Source organism: Aedes aegypti, chromosome 2 (assembly GCF_002204515.2).
Source record: "Aedes aegypti strain LVP_AGWG chromosome 2, AaegL5.0 Primary Assembly, whole genome shotgun sequence".
Lineage (NCBI taxonomy): Eukaryota > Metazoa > Arthropoda > Insecta > Diptera > Culicidae > Aedes > Aedes aegypti.
Genome location: NC_035108.1, coordinates 337,763,204 through 337,777,698, shown reverse-complemented (window position 1 = coordinate 337,777,698; position 14,495 = coordinate 337,763,204). Strand labels below are relative to the sequence as shown.

At 40.1% G+C, this 14,495-nt stretch overlaps 1 protein-coding gene across 1 annotated transcript in view; it reads left to right on the top strand.

The window, feature by feature from the left end:
* The first annotated feature begins 2,229 nt into the window (after positions 1-2,229).
* LOC5577214 (coatomer subunit alpha) overlaps positions 2,230-14,495 on the top strand; it is a 16,671-nt gene continuing 4,405 nt past the window's right edge. Inside the window, exons 1-2 of the mRNA XM_001663259.2 lie at positions 2,230-2,511; positions 2,581-4,543. Coding sequence (XP_001663309.2) covers positions 2,432-2,511; positions 2,581-4,543 — 2,043 coding nt within the window. The 5' untranslated portion in view covers positions 2,230-2,431. The remainder of the gene's footprint in view (positions 2,512-2,580; positions 4,544-14,495) is intronic.

Genomic DNA, 14,495 nt, shown 5'->3' with positions numbered 1-14,495 from the left:
GCGCTTAAGTTAACCCCCTAAAATGGTAGTTCTTACCGCACAATTTTTTTGCGTGTATGTACTACAATTCTCTAGGATAATGCAGATAAAAAACTGGCACTTTCTGCATCGCAAACGACGGGGCTGGACTCATAAACTCAGTTTCCTTCCGCTGAGTGAGGTTTAGCGGTTCAAGTGGGAGTTAACTGCAATCATGTAAAATAGCTAATTTGATTAAAAATTTAAGAAAATAATGATTATAACACAGACAAACAGACGTCACACTCTCATCATTGTCCATCGACCACCGTTTTAACGGTCGATTCAAAAATATGGTAGGTGGCCAATCCGCCACCCGCAGCGCTCGTATCGGTTTTGTTCGCGTTTGACGTTTGCACACTACCGCCATCTGTTGGCCCGTCGGCCAAATACAATAATTTTAGCATTGGGCGCACATGTCCTCGTGACTATGATTTTGATCGAGATTTGTTCTAAGTGTTACGTCTGTTTGTCTGTGATTATAACTTACCCTGAAAGGCTTCCATCATGATATCGGATGTTCCGAAACCATTAAATATGTCGATTAATTGAAGATCTTTTAAAAAAAAATTTCTCAACATCCGCGACCGACATTCGTACGTTTACACTATTTAGAGCGAGAAACAAAATGGCAGGTCAAACCTGAGTTTAACTTTAACCAAAATCAACAAACAGATCTTCAATTTGGAATGATGATTTTTGTTGTTGTTCCAAAAATAAATCTGATTTAAAATGCTGTCAGTAAATTCAAAAATATTTCTGTTTTGTTTTAATCAAAATCATTGCTGATTCAACGCAATTTGTTTGATTACAACAAATAGAAAGCCACGTGCTCAATTTTTCGTTTCTCTGAATTGTACCCCTACACTGAAATGAATTTTATTGTAGAAACTACTGAATCCATGGTAAAATTAAGAACTGCACCAATGATTTTCAACCGACTACATTAATCTGTCAACTCTACCAAAACATAGTCAACATCACTACACAAGAAAATATATTCGGTTTATTTAACTAGAGCTGCAGTATTAATAACTAGAAAAATTCTTGATTTGACAAGTTTGGCATTATACTTTTGACCGCACTGTGTTGCACGGTGGGTGTCACGGATTGAAAAACAAAGCTCTGTAGTCAATGCTACTATGGACATGGTCACATTTACTGCACTGATCAGTGATTTTTACCAGATTATAGTCAAGTTAACAGATTTTTGTAGTCGGTTGAAAATCGTTGGTGCAGTTCTTAATTCTACCATGGATTCGGTAGATTATACAACAAAATTTGTTTGCGTGTATATCACAGACAAACAGACGTAAAACTTAGAACAAATTTCGATGAAAATCACAGTCGCGAGAACATATACGCCCAATGCTAGAATCGGTGTGTTTGGCCGATCGGCCAACAGGTGGCGGTAGTGTGTAAACGTCAAACACGAACAAAAACGACGCGAGCGCTTGCGGGTGGTGAGTTGGCCACCTACCATTTACTCAAATCGACCGTTAAAAAGGTGGTCGATGGACATCGATGAGAGTGTGACGTCTGTTTGTCTGTGCCTATATCACAGACAAAAAGACGTAACACTTAGAACAAATCTCGATTAAAATCATAGTCACGAGGACATGTGCGCCCAAAGCTAAAATTATTGTATTTGGCCGACGGGCCAACAGATGGCGGTAGTGTGCAAACGTCAAACGCGAACAAAAACGATGCGAGCGCTGCGGGTGGCGGATTGGCCACCTACCATATTTTTGAATCGACCGTTAAAAAGGTGGTCGATGGACAATGATGAGAGTGTGACGTCTGTTTGTTATCCAACGTTATCCAACGTCAAAAAAAGACCAGAAAACTGGTATAAAATAAAATTAGAACATTATTTGGGTTGAGTGAATCCCCATTAATTCAAGAGTGTGCTAGAATAAGGGCGTAAGTCACATGATCGATTTCTCTTCATCGATCCTCCCTTCTGTGAGTAAAGATGCTGGTTTGTCAGCATTTTTTCACCTCAGGACGCAAGATTGCATCGCTGCCTAGCGTCTTGAAGTGAACAAATGCTAACAAACCAGCATCTTGTCACTTTTATTCGCAGAAGACAGGATCGATGAAGAGAAATCGATCATGCGACTTACGCCCTTATTCTAGCACATGCATGAATTAAAATTTTCAGTGTTTGCTTCCTGCTGGGCATGAAGAGATCTAGATCAAATCTGACAGTTTTCGTCCGACGTGTCAACACACAACAGGGCGAGAAAAAGTGCAAAAAATCTTTCGATTGCATCGAAATATTGGTAAAAAGTTTCGCAAAATCCGTGAAATCGGGTGAATAAAACAAAGTAATCCTAATATTGTGGGCAAGATTCGCACTGTGAATTGGTGAACATTGTGTGCTAATAAGTTTTATTAGTTGCCGGCTGCGATGCTGACAAATTTCGAAACCAAATCGGCTCGAGTGAAGGGTCTCTCGTTCCACCCGAAGCGGCCATGGATTTTAGCCAGGTAAGCAAATTTTCTTTATGTGGTTTATTAAAATAGTACTTAAATTGATTTTGTTTTTTCGTGGCACAGTTTGCATAGTGGTGTAATCCAGCTGTGGGACTATCGCATCAGTACGCTGATCGAAAAGTTCGATGAACATGACGGACCGGTTCGGGGAATTGCATTCCACAGCCAGCAGCCACTTTTCGTTTCCGGCGGAGACGACTTCAAGATCAAGGTGTGGAACTACAAGCAGAGGCGGTGCATCTTCTCGCTGCTGGGGCATTTGGATTACGTCCGCACGACGGTGTTCCATCATGAGTATCCGTGGATCTTGAGTGCGTCCGATGATCAGACGATCCGGATCTGGAACTGGCAATCGCGATCGTGCATCTGTGTTCTGACCGGGCACAATCACTATGTAATGTGTGCCCAGTTCCACCCGACGGACGACATCATTGTGTCCGCATCGTTGGATCAAACGGTGCGAATTTGGGACATTTCTGGGTTGAGGAAGAAGAATGTAGCGCCGGGACCTTCCGGATTGGATGATCACCTGAAGAATCCTACGGCGACGGATTTGTTTGGGCAAGCTGATGCTGTTGTGAAGCACGTTTTGGAGGGACACGATCGGGGAGTGAACTGGGCCAGCTTCCATCCGACTTTGCCGCTGATCGTTTCCGGAGCTGACGATCGCCAGATCAAGTTGTGGAGGATGAATGAATACAAGGCATGGGAGGTGGACACCTGCCGGGGACATTACAACAACGTTTCCTGCGTTTTGTTCCACCCGCGGGCCGAGCTGATCGTTTCCAATAGCGAGGACAAGAGCATCCGAGTTTGGGACATGACCAAGCGCCAGTGCATTCATACGTTCCGAAGGGAGCACGAGCGCTTCTGGATTTTGGCTGCTCATCCAAATCTGAATCTGTTCGCGGCTGGCCACGATTCGGGAATGATCGTATTCAAGTTGGAACGTGAGCGTCCGGCTTATGCTGTTTACGGAAATTGCTTGTACTACGTCAAGGAACGCTTCCTTCGAGAACTCGATTTCAACACAACGACTGATTCCGTTGTGATGACCATCCGCGGGGGAGGAAAGACTCCCGTTTACAGCATGTCGTATAATCCAGCTTTGAACGCAGTTCTGCTCTGTACCCGGACTTCCAACTTGGAGAACAGCACCTACGATCTGTACAGCATTCCCCAAAAAGACAGCAACTCCCAGAACAGCGAAACCGACAGCAAACGTTCTTCGGGAATGACCGCCGTTTGGGTGGCTCGTAATCGCTTCGCTGTTTTGGATCGCTCGAACCAATTGGTCATCAAGAATTTCAAGAACGAGGTGACCAAGAAGATCCAAACCCCGGTTTGCGATGAGATCTTCTACGCTGGAACGGGAATGTTGCTTCTCCGGGAACCAGAACACGTCACCCTATTCGACGTTCAGCAACTACGCACATTGGCCCAGGTGAAGATTGCCAAGTGTAAATATGTTGTCTGGTCTGCGGACATGAGCCATGTTGCTCTGCTGGCTAAGCATACTTTGAATATCTGCAATCGTCGATTGGATCTACTTTGCTCCATTCACGAAAGCGCTCGCATCAAGAGTGGAGCTTGGGATGAATCCGGAGTGTTCATCTATACCACTTCCAACCACATCAAGTACGCGATCATCAACGGAGATCACGGAATCATCCGCACGCTGGACCTCCCCATCTACATCACCCGAGTTAAGAACAGTCAGGTGTTCTGCCTAGATCGGGAATGTCGCACTCGCGTCCTCAACATCGACACCACCGAGTACAAATTCAAACTGGCGCTGATCAACCGCAAGTACGAGGAAGTGCTCCATATGGTCCGCAATGCTCGGCTAGTTGGCCAAAGTATCATTGCCTATCTGCAGCAGAAGGGCTACCCGGAGGTGGCCTTGCACTTTGTTAAGGATGAGAAGACCCGCTTCGGGCTGGCTCTTGAGTGCGGAAACATCGAAGTAGCACTGGAAGCTGCCAAGGCACTGGACGATAAGCAATGCTGGGAGCGATTGGCACAGGTAAGATGGAGTGGGACATTTGGTATAACACATATAACATAGATTTTTTTTTATGTTTCATTGAGATTGAATCATGTTTCAATCTTCTGGGGCCTTTTTAATTAAATTTTAATTTGTATTACCTAAATGAGTTTGTAAACTTCTTAGTCTATTTTCTAAATTCATGGGACTGACATGCGATTCACGGCAGTAATTTGGTATGATTTTGAACAGATGAAAATTTGGATTTTTACGCAACCGACAAAAATACACCAAAAAAGGAGTCACAATTAATTGTCCACTTGGTGTTTCCTTCCCTTAGCAATGTTTTACCTTTATTTGTCCAATATTTCGCACAAAGTAGAACAAACACTACAACAGCAAATAATTTAAATTAGAACATTACAAAAGCAACGTGCTCAATGAAGTATGGTTAGAGCATACATAGGTAGCTTCCCAAACTGTAGGTCGATCCCCGGAGGGTCGCTAAAAACGATTTTTTTTAAAGTTGTTCATTACTCTCTCATTTATTTAATTTAACAAATTGTTTTGATAATTGATCAGGCAATTGTTGCCAACTTTAGCCAAAACTCTTCTGTTTAAGGAACTATAAAACTAAAACATCGAATGAAAGACGATTTCCAGGAAACTTGAGTAAAGTGGATTGTCATCATTGAAAAGACTAGCTATATTATGCTGAATTTTAAAGAGATAAATATTTCAGAGCTTCACTCGATAAACTTCACTTCAAATGGGATTAACAATCATGCGATTGATAGTACACCAATCTGCAAAACTAGAGAGTTGTTGTTGGAGAAGGTCGCAATCCTTGAGTGTATTTCAAGAAAAATCTTAAGATCGTCTGCATAAGACAACCGGGGGACCTTTATCTGACGGTGTACATCATTGAAGAAAAGCAGAAAAATTAAAGGTCCCAAGTGGCTTCCTTGAGGGATTCCTGACGTAGACATAAACGAAGGAGTCTGACAATCACCAATAACGACCTTTAATTCTCGACCTGTCCGATAAGATCGAAACCAGGGTTCTCAATTTTCGTATCAATGATGCGAAATCTACGATTTTTCGCACGTATGGAGAATGCTTTTTTCGCTTCCTCACGTGAACATCTTTTATCGCTCACACTAATTTTCCCTGGAGATACGATGGTGGATAACCGAAAATCACTCCACTCCGGGGATAATATATTTGTCACTCCATCATATTTTCGCTCACCAACTGCTCCCGAGAATTATCACTATGTGGATAAACAAAAACTAGTGCCGGCGACGGGATTCGAACCTAGAACATTGCTAAAAACAACCGCGATGCGTGCACGCTAACCATGCTACCACTCCAACTTGGCGAAAGGAGTGGTTAAATTGGTGCATAAAAGCAACTACTGTTCGTGGCGATGGATACAGGAAAAATTCTCCATGGATCGGAGAAAGAGAAAACAAACTTCTCACAGCTGCGGAAATGTGCAATTATCTATTTTCGCTTTGTTTTGTGGACGGATAAAATCGCAAAGCAGCTAATCGCTGAAAATTGCTGTGAGGGATAAATCCATTATTGTGAGAGTGAGTGAGAATTCGGAAGCCTGAATCGAAACCATTGCACAAAGCTACCATTGATTCCAAACCTGTCTAGTTTCGCGATTGCTATGTCGTGGTTCACCATATCAAAGGCTGCAGTTAGGTCCGTGTATATCACATCAGTTTGATTACGGCGAACCATACTATCCATTATATATGAAGTAAGGCAAATAAGGTTGGATGCAGTTGATCGCCCTGGCATAAAGCCGTGTTGTTCCTCGCTCAGGGGTTTCATAATAACCAATTCAAAAAGTTTCGAGACGGCACACAGGGATGTAATTCCACGGTAATTATTGACGTCACGTTTATCGCCCTTTTTGTACACTGGGTACATGTGAGCAGGGTTGGTAACCATCGGTTTCGTCACTGACCGATGACGAAAAATTGAGAAAAATATTCAGTGCGTAAAAGATCGTCATTTTCTTTGTCTTCAATGACTGGCAAGGAGACCACGACGAAACAAAGCCGCAAAAAGTCCACGAGTAATATTTTTCATCACTCTTCCCGTCTCCCCTCCGCACTGAACCAACATGAGCTTCTAATCCTCACCGAGCGCACAATTGCAGAAAAAGAGAGTCTGAGCCACAAACTACTAGTCAACAAGGTTTCTTGTGTTAGCAATAGACCATTTCCGTCAGATCTTACACATAGCTTTTGTATTTTTCTTCGAAAGACAATCATTTTTAATGAATATTAACGCTTTAAGATTTTGCTTATATACACTCCTGATTTTCTTATAATTTTTTGAAAATATAGATATTCACCACATTTTGAGATAAAAATCGTCGTGCGTCACAGTTGTTTCAACCCTCTGGGCATTCAAAGTGGAGATTTCTAGCGTAACATTTGAAAAGGGCCTAACTGCAAAATGTAAACAAACTTGATTATTCATTATTCGTATCATTTTTTACGTAAATTATTCCTACAAACTCTTACGGGCATGCAAAATGCATTATTAATGGTAATTTTATTCAAAATTAAAAGGGCCTATCTGAAAATGATAAAACTAAGAGGGCCTAACTGGACATAAAAGGGTCTAACTGAAAATTTCCATCAAAATCAGATTGGCCCTTCCGTGCATTTTTAATTTTGCTCCATATTTTTCAATATTTAGCCCTTGTATAGTGATCAGCATAACGTAAAAATTGAGAAATGCTCGATTGAAGATTCTGTAACATATTGATTGTTACTATTTTAAACTCATTGCTATCTAATAGTTTTAAGCTTTTTTTCGACACTCATAGTCTATTACTGGGCCACGTAACGTTTTCAATCTAACATAACATAAAAACTAGTAAAAAATTTTGAATTCAAACATCATCGGCAGATAGGCCCTTTTACGAGTCTTCAAACCAGTTAGGCCCTTTCAATTAAGCCCTTTAATTGACCATATTTTCAGTTAGGCCCCTCCAGTTAGGCCCTTTTATTTAACATAGTTCCAGTTAGGCCCTTTTGGAATTTGTTAATTTTATTGATTATTGAATAGATTTTCAAAGTTTTAGAACAAAATCAATCGATTATGTGAGAAAATCAACATTGAATATTGAAAATTCTTTATTGAAGATTCTGTACTATATTGATTATTCATATTTCAAACCCTTTCTCCTATTTACTAGTTTGGGCTCATTCATAAATTTCATAACGCTTATGGGGGTGGGTGGGTGTCCTCATGATGTTACGGCTCATACAAAATTTGTAGAATATTCATACAAAAAGTGTAACGAGGGGGTGGGTGGGTGTCAAAAATGGCCATTTTCGGCGTTATGAAATGAATGAACCCTTTTATACTTGTGTTCGACACTCAAAATAGTCTACTAGGTATCCCATAACGTTTTAAATCTTAAATAACAAAACAACTCGTGAAAATGGTTGAATTCAAACATCATCGGCAGATAGGCCCTTTTACGAGTCTGCAAACCAGTTAGGCCCTTTCAGTTAGGCCCTTTGATTGAACATAGTTTCAGTTAGGCCCCTCCAGTTAGGCCTTTTTATTAAACTTAGTTCCAGTTAGGCCCTTTTGTAATTTGTTAATTTTATTGATTATTGAAGTGATTTTCAAAGTTTTAGATCAAAATCAATCGATTAGGTATGTGAGAAAATCAACATTGATTAATAAAAATTCTTTATTGAAGATTCAGTACTATTTTGATTCCTATTTCAAGCCCATTCTCTTTTTTACTATACTACTTCGCGTTAGAAAATGGGTTAACCAACGTGCGAAGTTTGATTTTTGACCAACTTCGCCGCGTCACAACTCGATTCTCAATAGTGCGCATAATGCACACGGCGACGGGCATAGATGCGCACTTTAGCGAAGTGACTCGCGACGCGGCGAAGTTGGTCAAAAATCGAGCTTCCCACGTTGGTTCATACATTTTTAGTCGCGAAGCAGTATAGTTTTATCATAATCTTAATGCGAAGTTAGTTGAAAACCTGATTTTTTATCCTGAAAAAAATAATCAATTACATTAAAAATTTTGAATAATTTTTATTTGTTAATTTTTATTTGTTGCCTCTAGTTGTGGATCGAGTTCCAAAAGTCGCGATTTTCACAAAAACAAATTCGTTTGTTTTTGTAACAGCCCTGCAAGAATTCTTCTTATACTTCTTCTTGGCATTACGTCCTCACTGGGACAGAGCCAGCTTCTAAGCTTTGTGTTCAATGAGTACTTCCACAGTTATAAACTGAGAGCTTTCTTTGACAAGTTGCCATTTTCGCATTCATATATCGTGTGACAAGTACGAAGGTACTCTATATTCAGGAAAGTAAAGGAAATTTCCATTACGAAAAAAAACCTGGACCGACCGGGAATGGAACTCAGATACCTTCAGAATAGCTTTGCTTTGTAGCCGCGGACTTAAACTGCTCGGCTAAGGAAGGCCCTCAAGTATAAAACAAGTAAAAAAGTGAATTTGTTTGAAATAGATATAATCAATAAGGTACTGAACCTTCAACCGAGAATATCCAACATTTAGCTATTACATTGTTTTTCTCTCGCTTTATTTTATTTAAAAACTATGAAAATCACTTCAATAAGCAATAAAATCAACAAATTCCAAAAGGGCCTAACTGGAACTATGTTTAATAAAAGGGCCTAACTGGAGGGGCCTAACTGAAACCATGTCCAATCGAAGGGCCTAACTGAAAGGGCCTAACTGGTTTGAAGATTCATTGAAGGGCCTAACTGCTGATGATATTTGAATGCAACCATTTTCACGAGTCGTTATGCTATTTGAGATTACTAACGTTCTGGGCCACGTAATAAACCATAATGAGTGTCTAACACAAGTATAAAACTAGTAAAAATAAGTGAATGGGTTTGAAATATCAATAATCAATATGTTGCTGATTTTGTATAGAATAGTTTCCAATATTTAGCTTGTATGATATAGTGTTGTTTTCTCACATAATCATTAAATGTTGTCTAAGAATTATGCAAATCACTTCAATAATCAATAAAATTAGCAAATTCAAAAAGGGCCTAACTGGTTTAAAAATTCGTTAAAGGGCCTATCTGCGGATGATGTTTTAATTGAACTATTTTTACAAGTTGTTGTGCTATTTCAAATTCAAATCGTGAGCCACGTAATAGACCATTATAAGTGTCGAACACAAGGGGTTATCCGAAAATGACGTCCATCAATTGGGGCCTTCTCCAATGGGGGGATGTACGAAAATGTGACAGTGCATGGATTGGGTATTAGAAAAAGCGTGACAGAGGTGGTAGAAGGGTTCTAGAAATCCCGAAAAACGATGGACGTCATTTTTGGATCTTCCCCAAGTATGAAACTAGTAAAAATCGAATGAATTTGAAATAGGAATAATCAATATGGTACTGAATCTTCAACCGAAAATTTCCAATATTTAGCTATTATATAGTGTTCACATAATCGCTAAATTTTGTTCAAGATTTATGCAAACCAATTCAAAAATCAATAAAATTAGCAAATTATAAAAGGGCCTAACTGAAACCATGTTCAATCAAAGGGCCTAACTGAAAGGGCCTAACTGGTTTGAAGATTCATAATAGGGCCTATCTGCCGATGATGTTTGAATTCAACAATTTTGACGAGTTGTTGTGTTATTTGAGATTAGAAACATAATGGGCCACGCAACAGACTTTAATGGGTGTCGAACACAGGTATGAAACTAGTAAAAATGCGAATGGGTTTAAAATAGGAATTATAAATATGGTACGGAATCTTTAATTGAGAATTTCTCAATGTTTACGTTTTGCAGATAGGCCCTTTTCAAATGTTACGCTAGATTTTTCCGCAACGTTCATTAACACCCCTGCATTGAATGTTTGTAGACATGATGAAATGTCAAAACCCATCATTCCCACAAGCAACAGAACTGACTCGCTCGCCCATATAGAAAAAAATGAGTAGCCATTTTTCTAGTTTATTGTTTACCAAATTGCTATTCATTGCCTAAAACCGTCTCCGGAATGATAAGGACTACCCGAAAAATGACCATCATCGTTGGAATGCAGCTACGAAATCCTACAAGACCATCGCCTTCATCTCGTTGCCTGAAGCTGCTGTGGTGCTCCGTGTAAGTCCTCGAAATGGATTCCAAGAAGAGTCCTGCTCGTTTCCGGTTCTGCGACCGCCGTAACAGATTCCCAGGGGAAATCCGGATCAAATGAGGAGCTCTTGCAACCTCGAAACGGGAACTCTTCCGGATTGGGATCAGATTCAAAAACGATATACTGACACGCAGTGAAATTTTCATCGCTATTTTTCCACTGGTCACAAAACCAGGAGAGAGCAGGATCCTTGTTGAAAACCATTCAACCGGAACACCACAGCAGCTTCATGCGACGGAGATGAAGGATCTTGGTCGTGAAGGATTTTGTTGTGATGATGGCAAATGTTTGATAAAAGCAAAAACGCGGAAATGTGTATGCTGGCGCAATGAAACTTATTGCTCCGTTCAAGAACCTGTTAGTATAGCTGGCCATCAACAGCACCAACAATGAGGTTTCCGGGATGGATGTGGGGATTTCAGCCACTGTGGAAGTGGCATAATAGGAGGAGATAGATATAACCTCCAAACTTCAAATAAAAATAATGTCAACAATTCCAGCAGTGAATGACAAATCCTTATGACAAAACGTAAACAATTCCTGCAGGGAACGTCAAAGAGCAGGATAGTTAGTTGACCATGATGAAAGAGCAACAGAGATAGCATTTGTTTTTGTGACGTCACCATGCACAAATTCGAAGAGTAACAAAGTGTAGACCGCGGAGGAACAGCTGATCAAAATTCACCACAACGTGGAGATAAATTCATAGGGGAAAAATGGGTTCCTTAAAACATCGGAGAGATAAGTTATTCTAGGAGACCGTGGGGTGAACAAGTGTGCCGCCAGTTTTTCGTTGTTTTTCAATAGTTAGAGGCTTCAAAACATATGAGTTCCTTGGGACACTTGGTCCAGTAAATTAAAAGAAAGCTTATGAGCAAATAAAAAATTTTCACGGAAATGGTCTATTGAGCAAGCACATTTTAAAAAAGTTGAGTTAGCTCTGTCGGTTGGCGCGTGCTACTGGTAATCTATAGGTTTTTTGTTCAACTCCGGAAGCGCGCACAATTTTTTTTTTGCGAGTTCCTCTTTTGGTCGGCCTTTCAATTGGCACCGATTAGTTGTCTGCCTTTCCATTCAAGCTGAACATGTTCAACGAAAACACATACAGAGATAAACGGCAAAGATTTTTCGTCGCGACGAGGTGCTTGGTTGCTGGTAGTTGGGCGTCTAAGTTTGCGCTGAGCTGAGGTAGTGACGAAAACTTTTTATTTTTCGTCACCGTCACTGATAGTCTGTCCAATCCGGCTACTAATAACAACCCTGCATGTGAGCAATCTTCCAGCAAGATGGGAAAACACCGCTGCTAATCGATGCCCGAAATATGAAATTAAGCGGAGTAACTAGAACGTCAATGTGCTTCTTTAGAAGGACTGAAGAAAATCCATCCGGTCCGGGGTTGAAAGATGATTTCATCTCAGATGAGGCCTTGGTAATCATAGTTTCATCGATATCAAAACTTCCAATCGCATGAGATGACCGGGGAACGTTGCTAACGGCGAGCTCAACTTGATCCGCAGTTTAATCTTCTCTTGAGAACACACTAGCAAACTTTTCCGAAAACATGTCGCAAATTTCGAGGGATGTCATGCTTTTGATGCTGTTGAACCTTATAGCAGATGGTAGTCCCGATACTTTTCGTTGCTCATTGACGAACTTCCAGAAGCGCTTTGGGTTTGACTTCAAATTTCGCTGGATATTGTGCTGATATTTGGAGAAGCACCGCTGACTGGCATATTTATACTTATGATTGAGCCTAACATAAACAATTCTTAGCGGAACTGTGCGGTGTTTTTAAACGTTTTTAACCGTCGCAGGGAAGTCGTTTGCCAAGGAAGTCCGGTTTTGTGCTCTTGGGTCTTTTTTGGTACGTGCCTCTCAATCGCGTACGCCAAAATAGCGGAGAAAGTCTGAGCCGCAGACTCGATATTATTAGGATCTAGAACATTTTCCCAGTCGAGAGTCGTGAACAATGCAGCAATACTGCGATGATCCGCTCTATGGAAATCGTACGAAAAGGTGGCGGACGAAAAAATGGAATCGTGCACCAAGGAGTGCTTAATCGTTACGAGTAATGGGGGATGGTGCGCAACCATTTTAACGAGAGGGCAAGGAGCCATCACTACTGATGTAGACGAATGCAAATCACTAACGAAACATAGGTCGAAATAGCGGTCGTTCTCATTGGTGACAGAGTTGATTTGTTGATTGTCCTGATGACGATTAGAGGTCGAGATAATGCGATTTTGCTCCAGTGGGTAATCAAAGCTTCTTCTTCTTCTTCTTGGCAAAACGTCCTCACTGGGATAGAGCCTGCTTCTCAGCTTAGTGTTCAATAAGTACCATTTCCACAGTTATTAACTGAGAGCTTTCTTTACCAATGTTAATACTTATAATACTTTTGCGCTCTTCCAAAAATCCTTTTGAAATTCTTCCGAATATCTTTGGATGAATCTTTCGGAAAACCTTATAGGACTCTGAGGCGCCTCTGAATACTTCCTACTAATTTTTTTTTCGAGGATTCATTCATAAGTTCTTCCGGAATTACTTCTAAGATTCTTTTGGACATTCCTCCTGGATTTTTCAACAAATCTCCCTGTAATTATTCTATCGAATATCTCCCTAGATTTCTTTCTGAAATTCTTCTGGAACACTCCTGGATTTCTTCCGAAATGCTGAAAGGATTCAAAATATCTTTCAAAGATTATTCCGGAACTGTTTTTCGGGAATCATTCCTACTCTTCCGTAAAGCTTTTGAGATTCATCCGGAAATACCATATCATCACGCAGAGAATTAACAGCTATTCAAATCAATAAATATTATTTTTGTTTTCAATAAACCTTTTCAATTTGTTACTATAAAAAATGCGTTGAAACAACAAAATTTTGTATCAGAATTAAACACAAATATTGTTGAAGCAATCCTTACAAGACATTTGTTGAAACAACAAAAGAAAAACTTTACATTGAATGATAGTTTTATTTGTTTCAATTTCCTTCATTGTTAATTAAATTAATCATGCGTAGAACAAAAACTGGCCCGCCATTTTGGTTTTGATTGGAAACAGCGAGAATGTGAATATTTCTAGTGCGTTGAATTAGATCAAAGTGCAAACGTGCGGAAAATTTATGTTTAAGGAATTCAGGTCATCGATTTTTTATCAAAGTTTCGGAGTACCCATAAGCTATCTTCTTCTTCTTTTCTGGCATTACGTCCCCACTGGAACAGAGCCTGCTTCTCAGCTTAGTGTTCTTATGAGCACTTCCACAGTTATTAACTGAGAGCTTTCTATGCCAATGACCATTTTTGCATGTGTATATCGTGTGGCAGGTACGAATATACTCTATGCCCTAGGAAGTCGAGAAAATTTCCAACCCGAAAAGATCCTCGACCGGTGGGATTCGAACCCACGACCCTCAGCTTGGTCTTGCTGAATAGCTGCGCGTTTACCGCTACGGCTATCTGGGTCCCTTGCCCATAAGCTATAATCTCAGCTATTTGTGGTAAGTTTTGGCCTTTCTTTCTAAATGTTTGTTTTCACTAAAAAAAATTCAACTATTGCAGTCAACTCCTACACTAGCTGATGGTTTCATCCTATTGCTTTGTGGCGGAGCGGATAATGCTCGTCTTCCAGTCAAATGGATTATGGAGCAAGTTTCGTATACTTACGTAAAATAAAAATAAAGTAGACTTTTAAAAGTGATTATCGTAATTTGATTCATTTAAAAACAAGGTTTCAGGGGACTGGGAGCAACAAAGTTTGTTTGTTTCAAACAAAAACAATTTCACAT